General features: G+C 39.8%; 1 protein-coding gene across 1 annotated transcript in view; it reads left to right on the forward strand.

Moving 5' to 3' along the window:
- Positions 1 to 15,068, forward strand: part of MELK (maternal embryonic leucine zipper kinase) — a 31,383-nt gene extending 16,315 nt beyond the window's left edge. Inside the window, exons 9-18 of the mRNA XM_087715136.1 lie at positions 1,440 to 1,508; positions 2,376 to 2,474; positions 3,405 to 3,491; positions 7,565 to 7,696; positions 9,243 to 9,374; positions 11,297 to 11,507; positions 12,735 to 12,822; positions 13,243 to 13,411; positions 14,342 to 14,445; positions 14,770 to 15,068. Coding sequence (XP_087571262.1) covers positions 1,440 to 1,508; positions 2,376 to 2,474; positions 3,405 to 3,491; positions 7,565 to 7,696; positions 9,243 to 9,374; positions 11,297 to 11,507; positions 12,735 to 12,822; positions 13,243 to 13,411; positions 14,342 to 14,445; positions 14,770 to 14,947 — 1,269 coding nt within the window. The 3' untranslated portion in view covers positions 14,948 to 15,068. The remainder of the gene's footprint in view (positions 1 to 1,439; positions 1,509 to 2,375; positions 2,475 to 3,404; positions 3,492 to 7,564; positions 7,697 to 9,242; positions 9,375 to 11,296; positions 11,508 to 12,734; positions 12,823 to 13,242; positions 13,412 to 14,341; positions 14,446 to 14,769) is intronic.
- The last annotated feature ends 7,031 nt before the right edge of the window (positions 15,069 to 22,099 follow it).

A 22,099-nucleotide genomic window follows, 5' to 3' on the forward strand; every position in this document is an offset into this window, starting at 1 on the left:
GGAATCAAGTTACAACTGAAATGCTAGTGTTTTCTTACTACTCCAAGATAGTAATACTATATTTTAGCACAAGATGTTTAAATGATCTCTCTCCTCTCCTCTTTTCTCGTGGTGAGAGGCCTAGCTATGAACACCCACATAATCAAATTTGCTTTGGACAGTTTCTTCTCTTGCACCCTGTCCTGGTGTGTAATTCCATTTTTTTCCCTTGTAATATGTCTTGCCTTTTCAGGCTGATATCGAGAAATGGGAAGATTATGGAATGAAATGAAGGGTACTAGCCTCCCGTAGAGTGGAAAACGTGGTTATTTCTAGACATTGCAGGGGTTGTTTTTTTTTAAAAAAAGTGTCATTTCCTATCCCCTAGCTGCCTAGAGGAATCAAAGCCATCCGGGGTGAAACAGGCAAAGTTCACTATTAAAAGACATTAGATTGGGTAGCATACTGAATTTCAGTTGGGATCAATTATTTTAGGTAAAAGATGGTGAATGGCATTCAGATTCAACCATTTAAAAACAAAGCAACCGTGACTGGGTTCAATTCATATGCCTTGCATTTCTTTTCATTTGCTATACATCCTGTGATTCACTTATGCACAGTTGCCTAAACACTTCAGCTGATAGCCTCAGCTTCAGCCGAACAATTCCAGCCAGTGTAATCATGTATAGGTAGTAACTTATTATCTGGAGTATTCTTCTTGTTGTTCCTCAATAAGGCCCTTCAGCAGACAGATTACATGCTGTGCATGCAGATAGTCTCCAGTTCTCTCCCAGAATAATTTGTAATATATAGAAGACATTGGACTTTTCTCTCTCCCTCTCTCTGTCTCTCTCTCCCTCTGTCCCCCCTCCCCCTTCACTTCTATGTTTTTAGAGCGCGGACCACAACATGATTGATAAATAAGCAGCTTGAAAACAATGCAGTAATAATTAGAAACCAGCATTTTTTCATTGTTTAACTGGGCATCTTTTTCCCCCCTCTTGCTTTAGGAAATGCAGTACACATAGGACGTCTTTAGCAAAGTATTTGACAAAATCCGCTCTGAGATTCTCATTAGCAAACTAGCTATGGGGTGAGATGGTATGGCAGTTAAGGAGAAACATAGCTCGCTCACCCAGGACTTAAAGGGTGTTCTTCAATTATTTCTTTTCTGAGGTTGAGGTGTCAGGCAGGATGCTTTCAAATCTTATTATGGGCCTAATGCTCTTTAACTTATTTATAGTTAAGGATCAATGTGTAAGGTACATGAGACAGAAATGCCAATAAAATGAAAATAAGTAATAATTAATCTCCAATATTTGTGGGCCTATCCAATTGCACTCACTATTAACATATTTAAATGATGTTGATGAAGAGATAAAGGGGATGCTCCTGAATTTGTGAATGACATTAAATTGGAGGAAAAATTCATTCAACTGTAATGTCTTTTTTTTCTACAGAGGGGAAAATATGATGTCCCCAAATGGCTTTCACCTGGCAGTACCCTGCTTCTGCAACAGATGTTGCAGGTAAGCCTCAGACACAAGAAAAGGTCTAACTGCATCACAAATATTCCAAGATATCCATGTTTAGTTCAACTCTTCCCACTCCACTTCTGACAATCTTTAGTTACAGAGATCCCCTTCCATTGTTCTGTTAATCTACAGCTAGTATGTAGGTATTCTGCCTTTGAATATGGAAGTTCTATTACACTATTGTAGTTAAAAGTGAGTAGGCCTGTTTCTTGTACAGTTGTTCAACTAGCTCAGATAGAATAATTTACTTTGAAAGGCAAAACCATTCAGTGGCCTCACGAATAAATGCTAAAATGCCTGAAAAACTATGAATGCTGCTCTTAACAGCACTGACTTCTCTTAGTTACTGATCAGTGCTATGATACCTTTTTCTAATCCCAATAGCGGTAGTCCTTGAGTTACGACCGCAATTGAGCCCAGAATTTATGTTGCTAAGTGGGAAATTTTTTGAGTTTTGTTCCATTTGATGACTTTTCTTGCTAAGTTAAGTGAATCATTGCAGTTGTTAATTTAGTAACATGGTTGTTAAGTGAATCGGGCTTCCCCAATGTCTTTGCTTCTCAGAAGGTCGCAAAAGATAGTCACATTATCCCAGGACACTGCATAAAATATGACTCAGATGTCAAGCATCCGAATGTAACTAACATGACCATTGGGATGATTGTAACAGTCATGAGTGTGAAAAATGGTCATAAGTCACTTTTTTCAGTGTCATTGTAACTTCAAATGGTCACTAAATGAACTGTTGTAAATCAAGGGCTCCCTGTATATGCCTCTGTGTGTGTGTGTGTGTGTGTGTGTGTGTGTATGCATGCATGCGGTGTCTATATTTTAAATTGTGTTTCTTTTCTTGACCACAAGGTGGACCCAAAGAAACGGATTATGGTGAAGCATCTTTTAAAACATCCTTGGCTCATGCAGGGCTATTCCTTTGCTGTCCTGTGGCAAAGTAAATATCCGGTGAGTTGATTAACTTATATTAATGAGAGGATATGTAGGAGAGCCTAGTTTGATGTGATTAATGAATAGTTTAATCATCAATTGCAAAGGAAACATACTATTAAAAATTCTTAGATTAAGAATTTAAAAACATTCTGAATAACACGACGGCTACCATGCTATTCCTATATCGAAAATTCTCTGCTGAACAATCTTGTAACAATTTTGTAACAATATCTTGAGTTTTTAGAGAGAGAGATACCATTATTCTACCAGTTGCTATTACAATCTGTCAAAAAGTATGTGACCCTCGGATTTTGGGAAGAGCAATAGAAAGTATTGATTTCAGCTCTAGCTTTCTGTTACATCTAGTACTAGGCTATTTAATGCAATTTAAAAGCTATTCGATATCAATCAAACTGGGCAGTTGTCAAAAGAAATGTTTTTCCAATGAACATTTCCATGGCCTCGATTCTCTGAAGACATGATTGTAAGGAAACTACCTTGTATATCAGATTAGGCTGCTTGGCCAGCATTCTCTGTTCTGATTAACACACATTATCTTGGGCAGTAAGCACAGTTTTTAAGAAGGCCCTCAGGGTGCTGTGTGGAGAGCCATTTGGATATGCTATTTGAAATTAAGGACTTTATCCTACTGTGCCCTCCCCCCCCCCAACCCCACCCACAACGTTTACCTTCTCTTACCTGTCAGAACTGGCATTCTTGGTTTCTCTAGCTCAACGACACCCAATCTTCTGGGTATCAGGGACTGGTTCTGTGGACATACATTTTTTTCTGCAGAGGGGTGGGGGGTTGCATGCTGCCTGTATCCTGTGGATGGGGCTTCGCTTGTTTGTGTATCCCAGTTTCTGGCAAAACTGGTGCCATTTTAAAAAAAAGATTTTATATTTTCAAGTCTTAATTGTAATATATAAATGTTTTCCCTCCCAGCTTGGATGCCTTGATGAAGATTGCATAACAGAACTTTCTGTCTTTCATAAATGTAGCAGGCAAAAAATGGCAGATATAATTTCAGAGGTAATGTTTCTTTTTAATCATTGTTGGAGAGTCTAGGGGAGTAAAAATGCTTTCGTTCATGTATGTAAAGCTTGATATTTAGAATACATTTTGACCTTGATTTAAACTCGTAAATACTTTGTAGTATAAATCTTTGAGACCCTTTTCTGGAAGTTTGGAAAGTGTTCCATGTAGACTGACTTCCCATGCTCAAAACTTAGGATTTCAAAGAGTATCCTTGGAAATTTGTTTGGGGATCCTCTATGTCAGGGGTGTCAAACTCACGTCATTATGGCGGTGTCACGTGACATATTGGGACTTATTTTCTCCTTTGCTAAACCAGGTATGGGCGTGGCCAGCATGTGATGGATCCGCCCCACGGGCCAGGACTTTATCAGCCCTGCTGTATGTCAACTGTTAAATATTCATTTATTGGGCATAGCAACTGGGAGGAAAGTTTGGTGTCCATTTCAGATTGTATTCTTAGATTCCACAGATCAGAAAGTTAAAAACTCGAATAAGAAATTTAAGCAATTGAGATTAAGTTCTTCTTCCACCAGTTCTTCTGGTCCAATCTCTATTCTGCTTCTGTTCTTTTATATGTGTTTAATTGTATTCATTTAAGATTCTAGAGCGAACAGCCCCGCTCCAAGTAGTTTACAACTCCTATATTACAATATTAAGTTTAAAACTGTATAGACATAGCAACCATAAATCTGTCATCCAAAACCCAAAATCTATTAAATCACACAGTTCCATTCTGATTATAGCAACAGAGAAACATGTTTATAAATACTGTGGTTTTTCTCCTCATGTATTCAGTAGCACTTCCCTTGGGAGGAACATCACAATTCTGTTTCATCCCCCATTCAATGAGAGGAAAGCCAGATTATTATTGCTCTGTGAAATCCTGATAGAAAAAGGGGTGCATGCTATTTTAGAGATGGCAGAGCTACCACCAACCAAGCTCACCCTTGGGATTCCAGTGATAGAAGTCTTTTCAGAGGTGGAACCTATATCATGGCTTTCAACTATCTCATTGGAAGGGAAAATTCTATCCAACGTAAGCAATCTTAAAGATATCCAGGAACTAAGTTACATATAACTTTAAAGGTAATGACCAGAACTTTGAATTACACTCGGAAGCTAATTAGCTTACCAATCGAAGCAGTTACTGCAGGAAAGGTGTCAGGTGGGCAAAGTAACTGAGCCCATAACTACCCAAGTGTGCTGCATTATGGACCAGCATAGCTTCCAAATGGTTCTCAAGGGCAGCCTCATGTAGAGCAGATTGCCATAATCCATCTGTAAACCCACCAGCTTTCTACCTGAACCAGAACATTGCAATTTGAACCAATCATGGCCTAGCTGGCTTGATACAATCTGTTGTGAGTGCCAGGCTGCAGACCAGACATTCACATCTGGCCAGTTTATAGCCCAGACAGGTACAGATATAGAACCCACGTTTTCATGAAGTAGATAGGTTCTCTATCACGCATACAAAAAGCAATCCCAGCCCCTTCCTCTATTTGGGCTATGGAATAGCAAGACGATGATTGCTGGACCAAAATTAGATTAAGAGGAGATTATCATTGTTTCCCAGAGTCTCAGATTAAATCTTGGAATTTAAGGGGGGGGGGGAAATCCAGGAAGATTGAACTTGAAGAAAATATGCTTGAGGTAGGAGGAAAAGAAAAGGTATTTGTTTTGGTGTGTGTTTGTGCTCTAAACATCTCCTATCATTTCTCTGTGCAAATTCAGTAATTGTATGGACTTTGCCCTTATGTATCAAGTAATAATTCCACTTTGCTGTGATTTGAAATAATAACGTAAAATCCCACTCAAAGATCTTTACACAATGAACTATTATTTTTTATTTGTAGCCAGCACCATCTTGTGGTCTACCAAGAGCATGTCTTTTCTTTTGCAATTCTCTTTTAAGCTGCCCCCCCCCCCTCCAATGGCCTGTACTGTAGTATTTATTTCCCTCAACCAGGAATGTTGGCTTTAATGTCTAAAACTTAAAATAGTGCTGAAGATTCTGCTAAATTTTAAATGTATATAAAGTTTTGTTTTGTTTTTGATGGGGCTGGGTCTCGTGTCTTGACCGTGTATGGTCAAGAGATATTTCTAAGATTTCTGTTTTCTCTCCTCTCAATATTTTAATCATCAGAAAGAGTACACATACTAGGCTTAAGTGGGTAGATACCCGTGAGGACCTCTGGAAATTAAGTTGTGGTTGGTGGGATTAACAAGCCCCTCCTACTAAGTAGAAGGGAGAGTCAGATGTATGACAAGTCAGAAGGCTTCTATTTTATGAGCTGAATTGTGGCTTCCACTACACGGTCCCTGTTGTGTTTTTGGGTACATACATTAGATGAAGTAATGGCACATAGCGCTTTGTCTCATAAATAATTGACCTTGAACTTACTTCTGAATACACATTGGGCTTTTTGGTCCTCGTTAGCATGAACCAGCATCATTTCTCCAGCTACAAACATTTGGATCTGACCACCTTTACCTCACTTTCTTGCTTGAATGAGGCTCAAGTATAGTCTTATCAACTTCAGAGAAGCTTGACCAGAATCTCAAGCTGATGTTTATTTGTTTGTTTGTTTATGGAATGCCTCTTGCATGGAACAACTTTCCATGAAAATTTTTAAAAATGACTGGATATCTGCATAAAGAAAGTAATTGTGATGCTGTATAAAGGTACTTAAGTTATCCACATTGTCAAGGACAAAATAACCATTTCCTTGAACTCAGTTGTCATTGGAAATGAAATATCCACATGCCAAATATTTCTGAGACCCTTGTATGAAGATGAAATTCATTGGCACACCAAGAAAATATATTATTTAGCCCCCTTGCTAATTGAATTATTCAATTTATGAAGTCTTAAAATACAAATATCTGGATTTTTGTTTGTTTGTTACTTTTTGGTCCAATCAACAATCCCAAGATACAAGATTCTGCTCCCCTAAAGTAACATACACATTAGTAGCTATTGATTCTCTGAGGTAAGGAGTCATTTGAGAGAGAAGAATCTAAAATAATGGTTTGGGTGCTGCAGAGTTTCTGATTTGAAAATTACAGAGCACACGCACGGACCACATGTTTAGCAATGCCAAATTAAGTTTTACTTCTTTCAAACCTTTGCTTTTAAAAATGCTTTCCATGTCTGTTGTAATAAAATGCTGCGTTTCCTGCAGAAGATTCTGGTTAGAGTGGCCACCTGTTCATTTGAGATGCTAGTCAGGCTTATTAGCTTACAGAGGATATTAAGAGCACCCTTTAGGCTATCTTAAAATACCCCAAAGAGTCTTTTGCATCTGTATTGGTAGAAATGGATAATAGTGGTAGATACACCTTTTCCCAAATACTGGTCCCATTGTTTAGAACAGTCTATTTTTTTCTTGTTGGGTTTTCGCAAATATATTGGTCTGTGCACTTCATTGCTGGTATGCAGGCACTAAATTTCATATCCCTTTGGAAAATCATGCAAACCTAAGTTTTTAACTGCTTAGGCTTCATCTTCATGGCAATCAGCTGCTTATTTCATGGTAAGAATTTGCATATTTCATGGCAGATTGACTTGAAAAATACAGACTGTTTTATGATTATGAAATTAAAACTAAAGAGGCAAGAGGTAAGACATGAATCTCAGAGATTTTGTGATCATAAGGTAGGAGTGGAATTAATGAGAGTTTTAATTCCACTAAATGTATCTTAAATGAGCAAACATGCCTCTAAAGGGCCACGATTGGGGGGGTAGGAAATTCTATAAAATTATTCTATAATTTAACTGAAAGACTGCAGAATAATAAAGCAGCTTTGGCTTTTGAGGCAGGTCATAGATTCAAATTCTGAATGTCTCTTTCTGGCAAGGGGGAGTGGGGAGTTACTGGAGGAGGTCTGAAGTGTGAGGCGTTTTTCTCACAAGCTGGGTTGCTGTCTGTCTTTTCAAGGAAGGGTGATGACCTGTGGCATGCATTTAACTGAAAAGGGCTTAAAATTCTGAAATGTAAGTGAGTTTTGGGTAAATCATTTTCCCTCCTAGAAACAAGTAACCAGAATGTATGTTTCTTTATTAGTGGAAATATGATAATGTATCTGCAACATACCTTTTGCTTCAATACAAGAAGACTCATGGTAAACCTGTTCGCCTGAGGATTCCTTCTCTGGTAGGAGAATGTATGAGCAACACACCATCCAGAGAAGGAAAAGTATGTATTCTATTTTTATTTCTATCTATTTTACTTGTATTCCAATAATAATTACCGGGGGCGGGGGGTGTCCTCCAGTGTTTGCAGTGTGGCTTGAAAATGCTCTGAATTGTGAACTAGTCAGCCTGCCACATATTCGATTTAAGTCATGGCTTAGCAAATCTAGCTGTAGTATATACGGTTCCACCACAAAAGCGCGTAGGACAAAATCGCGCTAGACAAAAGCGCGCTGTGACGTCATCACAGCGCGACGAAAAAGTTCGAAAAATGTAAAAATAAAGCGAAAACCTTACCCTAAGCCCCCCAAACCTAACCCTAAACCTAACTCTTAACCTAACCCTAAACCTAACCGTTAAAGTAACGAAAAACCTAACGCTAACCCTTAACCTAACCCTAACGCTAACACTAACGCTCTAAAGCTAACCCTAACCCTTAACCTAACCCTAGCCCTAACCCTAAACCTAACCCTTACCTTTATGTGAATCGGCTTGCTTTAATTTAATTTTTATTAATTTTTATTTGAATTTTTCGATCTTTTTCGTCGCGCTGTGATGACGTCAAAGGCGCGATTTTGTCGATCGCGCTTTTGTCGTCCGCGCTTTTGACGGGTCATGGTATATACAATCCAGGGCATTGTAGAAGGCTCCAGATACTGCTGTATTAAAACTAAGCTGTTTTAAGTCTCTCTGTGGGTGTGGGTGTATGGGTGGTTTTGAGCCATTTTTGATTCCTTGCAGGTGCCGGGACAAGTGCCTGCATTTTGGGGCAAAATCTCAGTAGTGGTTTCCGTTGCTTGCTTGCTTCCTAGGGCTGAGAGAGGGTAGCTCAAGATCACCCAGCTGAGTTTGTGCTTCAGGCAAGAGTAGAATTCATGATCTCCTGATTTCTGCCCACTGCCTTAACCACTATGCAAAATTGGCTCATTGTTTTAAATCTTGGCAAGATCAAAATATCAAACCTTTTGCTATCGTTGTTCCTTTCCAGTTGGACAACCATTACCCAGGGTTTTTTTTTTTTTAAAGGAGTTGCAATTCTCTATGTACAGGGCAAAGATCTCATTAAGGTTTAAGGTTTATTATTTATAGGCCGCCCTTTTCCCTGAGGGGACTCAGGGCGGCTTACAATTTATAGGGAGGGGAATACAAAACAATAAGACATAAACAATACATAAATTAAAATAGAACACAACATTCATTCATCATTCGGGTGGGGACGGATTACAATCTTTATCCCCAGGCCTGAGGGCTGTGCGAAAGGTCTGGATGGTGGTGAGGGTACGAATCTCCACGGGGAGATCGTTCCAAAGGGTCGGAGCTACTACTGAAAAGGCTCTCCTCCACGTAGTTGCCAGTCAACACTGACTGGCGGATGGAACTCGGAGGAGGCCTAATCTGTGTGATCTAATACATTACACAATCCATCTTTAACTATACCGAAGTCAAAGTGCCAGGCTGGTTTATTGTGCCAAGGGACCATCAGAATCATAGACAGTTATGGATTTTTGTCTGTCTATACATTACTTCTGAAAAAAAATTCTTTTCTACAGATAAAAAAAGCCCTGAGTTATGAAGATGGTCCAGATAATAAAGAACTTCCCTACGTATTTGGCTCCATGGAATTTCTAACATCTTTTGATGAAGGTCAGCTTATGCTAGGAAATACACCCAGACCTAAGCAGGTATCTATAAATATTGACCTTTTATTCTAATTTATTTTCTCAGCAGTGTATTTAAGCCATGTCTAGCTTTTGGTTTATACTCTTTCGAAAACATCATCTACTTGAATCTTTGCTTTTTATAAAATTGCTTCTGTATGTAGGTATTTTACATTGATTTGACTTACATCCTGCCTTTCTTGGGGAACTCAAGGCAGTATACATATTTTCCCCATAACAAACCTGTGCAGTAGCATCAGTTGAAGTGGAGAAAGTGGTCCAGGGTATGACTATAGCTGAGGATAAATTTTAGGATATGGGATTTCCCACTTCTGGTTCAACAATCCTAACCACTACACCATGGTTGCTTAACATATCCCAGCTTCAGGGGTAACAGCAAAGATTTAGGCAGGTGGAACCCGATTTCCATGAGAAAGATTAGAGATCAAATTCTTGGCTTCTCCCAGCAGGAGAAATTTGTTTGTAACCCTGAAAAATACTGAACTAGACACACCCATAGATTGACAGATGGTTAATGGCAGTCTTCTGTAAAGGGCATCTTAAGTCAGGAGAAGTAGGTATCTTCTAATCAGCCCCTGGATAGGAGGACAGCTGTAAAGTACACTGAATTTTCTTTTAAAAGTTCAGGGTAAAAATATATAGATATTGTAGATTATTATTGGATTATCTGGGTAATATGGTGGAAGAGCCAAATAGATATGGAAATAAGTGTGACAAGCTACCATATTTTTCAGAGTATAAGACGCACCAGAGTAAGACGCACCAAGGTTTTGAAGAGGCAAATTAAAAAAAAAGTTTTTGCACTCTGCAAACCTCCCAAAAAAATCCTGTTCTTCACAAAAACAGACCCATTTTTTTTTCAGAAAAAGGGCATGAATAGCCTTTAGGAGACTTGTAGAGTGCTCCAGGGGAGTCAAAAATGAGCAAAAAATGGTCATTCTTCACAAAAACGGGCCCATTTTTTTTTTCAAAAAAAAGGGCATGAATAGCCTTTAGGAGACTTGTAGAGTGCTCCAGGGGAGTAAAAAATGAGCAAAAAATGGGCCCATTTTTTGTCAAAAAAAAAAGGCATAAGATAGCCTTTAGGAGGCTTATAGAGTGCTCCTGGGAGCTGTGGGGACAGAATTGAGCAAAAAATGCCCTGTATCTTGCTCATTTCTGCCCTCTCCAGCCCCCAGGAGCACTCTGAAAGACTCCTAAAAGCTATGCGTGGCCATATTGGTGAAGAGGGCAGGGTTTTGGGAGGCAAAAAATGCTGTATTCAGTTTATAAGACGCACCCAGATTTTCAGCCTCTTTTTTGAGGGAAAAGGGTGCGTCTTATACTCTAAAAATACAGTACATTTGTTTCTCCAAAGCTCTTAGCAACGTACGGTTAAATGTCAGTAAATTGTGGTGCTGGTCTGTCACCAGATACCAGTTGCACCTTCAATACACAAAAAAAAATTCTGTAGTGTCAATTAGACAGCACTTATGGACTTAGGGAAGTCCATTTTGTAGGGAAGAATGTTCTCTGGTTTCATACTTATACTCTACATTGCTTATATGTCAATGCCTTAGATCAGATCAGATTAGATTAGATTAGAGACAGTTGGCCTTGCAACTGCTGTCTGTGTGTTCCTATTTTCTGCTTTCTCCATTATTCTATGTGAGACTGATAGCAGAGTATCCCTGTAAGAGACCTTCCAAATTCTAGTAGCTTGGGCCCTGTTATGTCCTCTAATATGGGACCTTGCAACCAATAAAGAGCCCTGACACAGAGTTAATTTGTTTCTCAGCGAAAAGGGTGCTTGAGCTTGTCCAATTCATGAAGAGGCTGCTCCAGTATCTAGGATTTATGATGGTGAATAGATAAAATTCATGTTCTTCACATAAAATTGGAAACCCTTTGTCTAAATATCTTTTTTTATTATTATTTATTTTAAGAATGTAATGTTCCAGGATAGGGGGGAGTTCAGTTCGCCGTTACTTTCTGTGCCCAAGAGAGGAGCATCAAAGAAACACGCCAACAAAGAGAATGCTGGTGCTTCAGCTGCCCAGGCAGAGCCCTTTGCTCTTCTTCCACCCAAGACGCCTACTTGGGCCATGACTGAGAAACAAGTGCTGACATCTTCCAATTACGCTGCTCCACTCGAGGGTATGATTTGTAGCTATAGAGAATGGATTGAAATGAGAAGCTTTGAACATGGGATGTGGACTTGAGAACAAGCTACAGGCTTACCTACTTGTCCTGAGGCTACTATAAAAATGGCATCCTTATTTTGATGGGGAGTGTACATTTTATTTAAATACCAAGTTGATGCAGCCATTTTGTGTAATGCACTTATCCAGTCATTTCTGTCAAATTTATTTTCGGCACACAAAAGACTTAATGGGTGGACTATTTACATCTACACGTGTTTTCCCGAAAATAAGATGAGATTATATATAAGCTCCAAAAGACACATTAGGGCTTATTTTCAGGGAAACATGATATCAGGGTGCTCAGCCTTACTTGTACTGGCACGTGTACAAGAGGCAGCAAGTGCACGGGGGCTGATGGTATCCTTGGTCAACATACTCTGGGGCTGCACAGCACGCAAAGCGCAGATGAGTTATCTGTCCAAGCAGCAGAGGTTCCGGGGAAGAGGCACATGATCCAGACGTGCCATGCGGGCCATGGAAAATCCGAGAGTTCGTTGACCCGGTAGGCGGCCATGGGAGGCTTGTTGTTGCGCAGCAGATGGAGGCAGAGGCATGGGGGGTGGGAAGGGAGGCGATCCGGATGCGCTGCAGGCAAGTTGAGTGATGCAAAGGCAAGTCTCCCATGGCCAGCCACCTGCTCCACCAACTCTTGGCTTTCCTGCGGTGCGCCCAGATCATGTGCCTTCCCCCATGCCTCTGCCTCCATCTCCTAGTGGTACTGCCATGCAAAGACGAGCCACCTGCCTGCCCTCTCAAGCCCATCGACTCTTGGCTTCCCCATGCGGCGCTTCCAGATCGCGTGCCTCAGCCCCACCTCTGTCTCCATCTGCTTCTTGGACTCAACTGTACTGTGCTGGCTGTAACTGCTGCAGAATACTGTTGGCCCACTCACAGCCTCCTGTGCTCGCCATTCCTACCCACAAACCCCCACCCCCAGGTAATGACAACCTTAGCTGGGGCTTATTTTGGGGGTAGGGCTTACATTAGCATGCTAAAAATCAGGCTAGGTCTTATTAGCTTCTTTAACCCTCCTTTCAAACCAGACTGAACCTGGTCATGTCTTTCCTCCCTCCCCTTCCATTTTTTTCATGTTGTTAATTGTTAACTTGAGCACGTGTATAAGAAGAATTAACTCTCTTTCTAAACCTAGTGATTCAAACGTGAATGGTTCTTCTTGCAGAGAAAAATCCAGCCGCCCAACCAGTGCCAGTAAATACTCCTATTAAAGCAGATGAGCTGACAGCCGGCGTCATTAGCCCTGAGAGAAGGTAAATGTTCAGCAGTTATTCCAGTCTTAATTCTTATATTGGTAAGAAAAGTGCTTTTTGCCATGTATCAGTGCTGGCTGCGTTAAACCTATTTAAATCCTTTCTTACATTTACCAACAAATATTAAAAGGCTGTGGGCCTTTCTTTAAAAACATTACACACTTCAGCAGTCTTGGATGTATTCCTATTTTCCATAATTAAAATTCACTTTTGTGCCCCCAGAGAATTGGAGCACATATATAGTTCTCTCTCAAAATCCCAAATGACTGTTGTGCAGCAAGCTCTCTCTCTCTTTTTTTGCTAATTTCTTCCTCCTTCCACTTCCTGCTATTGAAACAGAAATGGAAGATCCATTGTTGCTCTAGCTGAAATGAGCAGCATTAAGTCTACTCACCTGCGTGCTGGTTCTCATTATGACAGGTGCCATTCAGTGGAGCTGGACTTAAATCAGATGCACCTGGAAAGTGGCCAAAAAAGAAAAGGAGCCAAAATGTTTGGGAGCCTTGAAAGGGGCTTGGATAAAATGATCACAATGCTTACCCCTAGTAAAAGGAAAGGTTCAGCTAAAGAAGGCCCAAGGAAGTTAAAGGTATGTTTGTCAATCAGACTAATTCAGGTGAAATGAATTGCTGGGATCAAAGGAAACAATTGATACCAATCCTTATTTTCACTGTAGATCCCAAATATGAAATTGGCTCTTCAAGAGAAATTAGCCATTTTATCTGATAACAAGACCCATCTCACTGCTGACACACAATCTTTAAAAAAATACAATCAAATGGTTTCTTGTATCTTTGATTAACTTGTTTGAAGGACTTTTGATCCATAGTCCCAACCTTTGCAGAATTGCAGGCTTGGAATAACTACCACTTAACAGATTAAGCATACTCAGTTTATAAAATATACTGCAAAGTCGTCTTGTTTTCCAAAGGTTTTCCCAGGATGCCTCTAACCGAAATTAACTGTTTCTTCATGCAGCCAGCAGGTTTTAGCATTTTCATTTCTGAAAGGCAAAATTTGGAGTACAAAGTGCTGGTTTAAGTTCAAATGTGTTGTGCTTGTTTTGTTTTCTCCACCTCTTGAAAGAATGCAGGAAATGATTTGGCTTCTGAACAAAGTTAGGGATAATTGTTTATTACCTCTCATACAAAAAAAACTACACCTCTCAATATCAGTTTCTAATAGGAATGCTCTATTTTGATTTTATCCTGTTAAGTTGGCTTCTAAGGGGCATCTAGTTGGCACTATGGAAACAGATTGCCGGTCTCAATAGGTTTTTGATTTGATCCAATTCAAGTACATTTATATTTTCAGGTTCCTAATTTAAATGCAAGAAGTTATCTTGGAAGGATTTCCCACATGTTAGTTTGATCTTAATATACAGTGCATAAGAACACATACATTGTGTGTGTATGTGTGTGTGTGTGTGTGTGTGAGAGAGAGAGAGAGAGAGAGAGTGAGTGAGTGAGAATATCTTGCTCTGGGAAATAATTTATTTGTTAAATACTTTTTCCTGTAGGCTCACTACAATGTGACATTGACTAACTTAATAAATCCAGATGAGTTGCTACAGGAAATAATTGCTGTCCTTCCAAAAAAACAAGTTGAATATGTACAGAAAGGGTAAGTAGGGTAAATATTCTTGAGTTCTGCCCATGATGGTGATAGCTTTCCCAAGATCTGTGTCAGAAATTGCTTTGTGCCATGTCATATTCTTCAGGAAAAATATTGCCTGAAATATCAACAATCCAGGTCTGAAGCTGCTCATTTTGGCCTGTGTGGCAGAAAAAAACAATCTGTTATGGCTTTCTTATGTCTTAGTGATGTTTATTGGTTTTCCAAGAAAGTTGAATCATTACATCTTCCCGAAAATAAAAACCCAGGGTTCTTTAAAAAAAAAAAAAGCTGGTCAGTAGCCTCACTTTTGCTTCTTTTTGTTTTATCCAGTTATAAACTGAAGTGTCAGACCCAGTCAGACTATGGCAAAGTGACAATGCAGTTTGAATTGGAGATTTGCCAGCTAAGCAAACCTGAAGTCATGGGCATTAGAAGGCAACGGCTGAAGGGTGATGCCTGGGTCTACAAAAGACTAGTGGAAGACATCCTGTCGAGCTGCAAGTTATAGATCTCCTAGTCTATTATGGATATACAGACAGTTCTATCTATGCTAGTCAAGTTTATTTCAATCCGTGTAGTATATTTTGTTTTAAATAGAAACGTTTTTGTCAATAAATATGGCCTACTATGTCTCGTCTTCACTTTGTCTTTTTATGCATGCATGTGATTTCTGTCTCTGTGTGGATGACCTTGGTGATCGAGAGAAAGAAATGCTGCCTAGGAAACAATCCAAGGGGCAGGAGCTCCAAGAGGCTAAATGGTCAGAAAGAAACTTAAGAAGGACCTTTCCTTAATGGATCAAGCAGTTAAAAGTGGCAGCAGGAAGTTGGCACCTTCATCCTTGCAAGAGTCTATTAATGTAGCCTTACAATAAAGCAGAATTCGTTCATCTAGTCGTGTTTCCTGGCTGGCTTACCTGGGGGACAGACGTTGATCTTCTCATCTGGAGGCACAAACTTCCAGCCACAGTGTTTAACTCCTTGATCCATTAGGGCAGATCCTTCCTAAGTTTCTTTCTCTGACCCACCTGCCACTAAGGGCTCCTGCCATTCTTGCCTGATTATTTCCAAGGCATCCTCAGGACTCCTCTTTCCCCAAGGTGATCCACACATTCCATTCCATTGTAGGAATGAACATTGGATGGCAATTTAGCAAATCAACAAATTCTCAGATTACTATTTTTGTAATTACATCTTGCCAGCAACCAGGATTTTGGGGGCAGGGGGAATAATGGTCTAATCCCAAATACCTTACTTCATCAGTAAATAGACATGATTTGCAGTTCAAATTAATTAGTATCGGTGCTTAAATGTAACATGTGCCGTTTGTGTGCCGTTTTCATTTACATTCATTTACTAATAACACAGTGTCACGTTATTTATGACAATGCTAATTGTTATGTCATAAATCCCAACAACATTTGAAATGCCTGCCTTATAATGTTCCATCTGTTTCCCTATAATTGGATAAAGTCTAGAAGCTTCAGACTGGCTAATAGTGATAGCTACTAATAACTATAACAACCACTTGTTTAAAACATTTGTTCATGTTTTCTGATCTTTTTTTTGGGGGGGGGGTGCATGATATGGCTACATTTCATCTTCATATTCTTTCCTTTCTCTTAACTCTTCTTGACAAAGTACCATATATAACTGCGGATAAACCCATCCACAGATAAGTTGATCCTCAATTTTTTTATAAAATACCATGAAAAAAATGTGCTACTGGGGATAAACCGACCCTTGAAAAATTTTGTATGTTTTAATTTTCACATTGGCCTATCCATGGATGATGCATTTGTCCACTGAATTTGGTTAAAAGAATTGAGCGTCTGCTTATAGTGGAGATGGTCTTATCTGCAAGTATATATAGGTACTGTTGTGACTCAGCAGAAGTTTGCTGTGAGTTGAGTCGGGATGCAAGATTAACAATGCAGCTGGGGCTCGTTAGTGGCGTCTTCTGGTGATAAAAGAACGGATGGTGCCACGCCCTGGTTACAGGAGTCAACGTTCATCATTCATCGGTTGTGGTTTGTTTGTGAGAGACACTTGGAGAAGTGATTGGCTTTCTGTAACAGATTCAAGGAGACACTTGGAGAAGTGAATTGTTTGTAAGAGTTTTGTTTTGCATTCTGTTATCTTCTGTTATCTGTTATCTTCTGTTATCTTCTTGTCAGAGACTTTATTTATGTTTATTTTTGGGCTCGCAGCCAGTCTGAGCCGAGGACTGATAAAGTTCTTTCCTTTTAAGTTTGTCTGCCTGTCATCTGTTAACGAGCGAAGAATGGGGGACAGAACAAGGTACCATATTTTTGGAGTATAAGATGCAACTCTTTCTCCCCTAAAAGAGCGTGGAAATGTTGGTGCGTCTTATACACCAAATACAGCCATTTGTGGCCTCTCGAAGCCCCGTTTGCAAAAACGGAGGTGTTTTTCCCTTCCTCCAGCTTCCAGAAACACAGTGCAGGCTTCAGCGGGGCTGGGGGAAAGGAAGAATACCCCCGTTTTTGTGAAAAACAGGCAAACAATGGGCTGTTTTTCTCTTCCTGCAGCCCCCAGAAGCACTGCAGGCTTCTGCAGGGTTGGGGGAAGGGAAAAGTGCCCCTGTGTTTGCAAAAAAACGGGCATTTTTCCCTTCCCCAGCCCTGCTGAATCCTGCAGAGTACTCCTGGGGGCTGGGGAGGACAAAAACTTTTTTTTCTTACTTACCTCTTCGAAATTTTGGTGCGTCTTATATACCGGTGCATCTTATAGTCTGAAAAATACGGTACTTTAAAAAGTATTATTGTATATACTCATGGATAAGCCTATGCACCGATGTTCCCTTTTAGGCATGTGTGTGTGTTTTGGCATCTAAAATTCTCTGCTTATCCACAAGCATATATGGTGGTTATTATCAAAGAATGAGTGTTTGTCTTACTTTGTATCTTTGATCAGCATCTCATAAGCAAATCTTTTAGAGGCAAGTTCAAAGGCTGGATTGGGTGGACTTCATATACTTGTATATTGTGGAAGGCTGCTGTTTTCATGCTTGGTTTGAAACTAGCTATCACTTTCGAAAGCCAAACATTGCTCTCCTTATCTGATTCATATAAAACATCCTGTATCCTTGGATAATTGTGGTATTTGGGTACTCTTGCATGTGTTATTACCCTACAGCTGGACAGCTTTATTCCATTTCTGTTGCCATTTAATTCTGAATAATTGGGCCTATTCTAGGCACCTCCACATATTCATAATCTTCCAACATGAAGAACTATTTCATCCCAATGCAGTAGACCTGCTCTTAACAACTGTTTGGTCCTGCTGATAACAAATGCACACAACCTCTGCTTGTGATAAAAAGCCATATATTCTGGGATTCTGCCTTCCCGCCTCTCCCCTTTTCCTCTTTTAAACTAAAAACAAGCAGAGGATAATTGATTCAAGTTATCTTACACGCTCTGATGTGTGAAATAGGCTCCTTTTTCCCCCAGTTATGGTGCTGATTTCTTATGCCTAATATTCCCGGGTAGAAAACAAATTACTGCACTAAAGGAATAATCAGATGATCAAAATGCCTGCTTTTCTGTGTCTGAACCAGCTGAGTTGGGGGGCAGCCAGGGCCCCCAAGCCATTGCCTTTGAAAACTAGATTGGTTCCTCTCTTAAGTGTTTCCTGTTGTTATGCTGAATTTCAACCTTTGGACAGGGTCTTTGTCTGCAGCCTGGACATTTTTTTTTCCTGAAAGACAGTAAGGCTTCACACACTGGAGTTGTGTGAAGCCTTACAACAATGCTGCATTTCAAGAACATTTATTATCTTGCTTCTCTGATTTGCGTGGGGTTATGGAACAGTTAGCTTGCCTTGGGTTTTTTTTCTCTGTTAAAATGGGCGGATAAGAAATTTAATACACAGTAATATACCAGCCATCCTGCATGTCTCCATCTTAACGAGCTCTGTCTAACAAGCTAGAAAGAATAAAATACAATCGATTGCAGTCACATTGTCCAGTTCAAGTAATGGTTTTAAATTTATCAACCCATTTAGTCAATGAAAGTGCAATGAGTAATTACCAGATAATCTGCTGTATTTGTCTGAAAGGAAGATTAATTTTTTCCCAAATTATTTACCCTTAAATGGAAAGCTTATCTTAGGTTTGCTGAGAATATGCTAATGAAGGCTGGTGAGTTTTTTTCCCCTGTCTAATCTTCGGGGAGGGAAGGAAAAGAACATTTATTTTAAATTCAGGGTTTTGTTCAAATAAATGTGGATTTAACTTTGCTGCGTTTTTCATCTAAAGGCTTGAAACGACAGCAGAAGATCTCAGGTCCCAAATGCTATTTTAGATAGACAGTGGACTTAGGCAATCCTCTTGGGATATTATTTCTTTTAGAGAACAGAGGCCCCCCACCGGCCCCCACCCTGAATGCAGGACCCTTTCCTCCAATGACCCTCTTTCCTCTCTTAATTGTCTTGCTGCCTTTTCTGGGTTCCCAAAGTCTGTTAGGCATTCCATCAAACTTATCTATGCAATTTCACAGAATTATTTTGAAAACTCCCTTATTATCTACAGCAACTTTCCATGAAAAGGAGGGTTATCATTTAATTGAACCAACCACCTACCCCAACAGTTTCCCAGTTCTTTCAACCCTCGTATTTTGCATTCTTCCTAAACTTTAGTGTTTCGTCCTCTCCTACCCCACCCCCCAGCTTCGAGAGAAAGTAATGACAAATTAAATGGGCTCAGGTGATAAATAGGCAAACTTGCATGAGTTGACCTGATAGCAGTGTTTCAATTTTTGAGGGACTGGGAGAAAGAAGAGGTCAATCTATTTTCCAAAGCACCAGAAGGCAAGATAAGAAACAAGGGATGTAAACTAATCGAGAGAATCAACTTAGAACTAAGAAGTTTCTTAAGAGTTAGAACAATTAATCAGTGGAATGACTTGCTTCCAGAAGTTGTGGGTGCTCCATCACTGGAGGTGTTACAGAAGAGATTGTCTGAAATTTGTCTGAAATAATATAGGATCTCCTACTTGAGCAGGGGTTTGGATTAGAAGATCTCCAAGATCCCTTCCAACTCTGTTATTCTGTTATATCCTAATATTAGAGAACTCTAACCTACAAAATCTAAATATTGTAATACAAGTACTGCAAATTAAATCTTTGGATAATTCTGGTTTTTCTACATTTAGGAAGACTTAAGTAGCTGTTCACAGAATCTTACTAGTCAACCACCTTGATGTATTCCGTTAAAATCAAATGAATGTTTGCAGACTGGAGGAAATAATTCTGTGCCTTATTGAGAAATTACAGATTGGGAGACAATTCCCAGTTGCACCTGGAGATGGCAGAAATGAAACACAGACTTTTTTGCATAAAAAGTAGATGCACTATCATAACGAGTTTGTATTATGTATTCAAACATAATAAAAAAGTTATTAATCCATTTATAACCCCTCCTTTCTGTTCAGACAAGCATTCAAGAGGACTAACAAAAATGTGCACACAATATAAAAGATTAAAAATGAAATGCTACTAATTAAGGCTGTGTTGTGCTTTGGGTTCCAAGGCAACCATGTGCCTTAGAATGTGCATATAGCATCTGTTAGTAATTTGTTAAACTGTGTCTTTTCCTGGGATTGTGTGACAGTTGAGGAAGGCAATTCTGGGGTAGTGGGGGAAAGACATAGCTGCTTTAAGAAGCTGCAGATAGGTGAGCAGTCCTTTGTACTACCAGCTCCACTATTAATAATCAGATCAGTTAACAATTAAAACTGAGCAAAAAGAGACACATCTTTCCAGATTTTCCAAGTACTGACAACACGGGAGTGCATTTCATAGCCTGGGGAAAGAACACAGAAGGTTTTCTCCCATTAAACAGATAGACAAACCTACAATAGGAGAACCTTCAAAAAAAACACCTTGATGTACAAAAAGATTAATGCTGGAAAAGGCAAGATATTAAGATACTAGAAAGAAGGCAGAGAAGAGCAAAAAGGTGATTGGGACTGGAGGCTAAAGTGTACGATGAACGGTTGCAGGAACTGAGTATGTCTACCCCAATGAAGAGAAAGATCAGGAGTGCTATGATAGCAGTTTTCCAATGTTTTGCTGGTTGTCACAGAGAGAAGGGGATCAGCCTATTCTCCAAAGCACCTGAGGGCATGTTGAGAAGTAATGGATGGAAGTCCCAAAACTGTTTTTTTTAAGAGGCAACTAGACTTTCTGGTTTTTTCTTCGAAGATGTTTTGCTTCTCATCCAAGAAGCTTCTTCAGCATTCAAAGCTTGGATGAGAAGTGAAACATCTTCAAAGAAAGAAAAAAACCAGAAAGTTGCGTCTTGGGGGGGAAAAAAGGACCTTTGGGACAACTATGACCTGGATGGCTGAGAATCTCCATAGACATTTAGCAATGGATGAAAGCTTATTAAAGGGAGATCTAACCAAGAATTAAAGAAACCTTTCATGTCAGTGAGAAAAACCAACAGAGTGGTTTGCTTCCAAAATTTGTGAAGAGATGACAGCCTGGAATGGAAAGGGTGTCCTGCTTGAGCAGGGGGTTGGATTAGAATATCTCCAAGATTCCTTCTAACTCATATTCTGCAATGATAAGGTAGACCATAACCTACTACTAGATAAAATAGAAGAATGTGGGTTGGACAGCATCACTACCAGATGGATTTGTAACTGGTTGAACAACTGCACTCAACGTGTAGTCCTCAATGGAACTGCATCTACATGGAGAGGGATGCAATGGAGTACCCCAAGGCTCTGTTTTAGACCCAGTACTCTTCAACATCTTCATCAATGATTTGGATGAGGGGATAAATGGGGAACTCATCAAATTTGCAGATGACACCAAGCTGGCAGGAATAGCCAACACTCCAGAAGATAGGCTTAAGATACAGAAGTATCTTGACAAACTTAAATATTGGGCACTATCTAATAAAATGAAATTCAGTGGTGAAAAGAGTAAGATTCTACATTTAGGCAAGAAAAACAAAATACACAGGTACAGTATAGGTAGTACCTTGCTCAATAGTAATAACTGAGAGGGATTTTGGAGTCCTAGTGGACAACCATTTAAATATGAGCCAGCAGTGTGCAGCAGCTGCCAAGAAAGCCAACACAGTTCTAGGCTACATAAACAGGGATAGAATCAAGATCACATGAAGTGTTAATACCACTTTATAATGCCTTTGGTAAGGCCACACTTGGAATACTGCATTCAGTTTTGGTCGCCACGATGTAGAAAAGATGTGGAGACTCTAGAAAGAGTGCAGAAAAGAGCAACAAAGATGATTAGGGGACTGGAGAATAAAACATGAACGGTTGCAGGAACTGGGTATGTCTAGTTTAATGAAAAGAAGGACTAGGGGAGACATGATAGCAGTGTTCCAATATCTCAGGGGTTGCCACAAAGAAGAGAGTCAAACTATTCTCCAAGGCACCTGAGGGTAGAACAAGAAGCAATGGGTGGAAACTAATCAAGGAGAGAAGCAATTTAGAACTGAGGAGAAATTTCCTGACAGTTAGAAAAATTGATCAGTGGAACAGCTTGCCTCCAGAAGTTGTGAATTCCCCAACACTGGAAGTCTTTAAGAAGATGTTGGATAGCTATTTGTCTGGAACGGTATGGGGTTTCCTGCCTAGGCAGGGGGTTGGACTAGAAGACCT

This window comes from Thamnophis sirtalis, unplaced genomic scaffold (assembly GCF_051295495.1).
Source record: "Thamnophis sirtalis isolate CommonGarterSnake01/CBP01778 unplaced genomic scaffold, rThaSir2_p1.2 scaffold_5, whole genome shotgun sequence".
Classification (NCBI taxonomy): domain Eukaryota; kingdom Metazoa; phylum Chordata; class Lepidosauria; order Squamata; family Natricidae; genus Thamnophis; species Thamnophis sirtalis.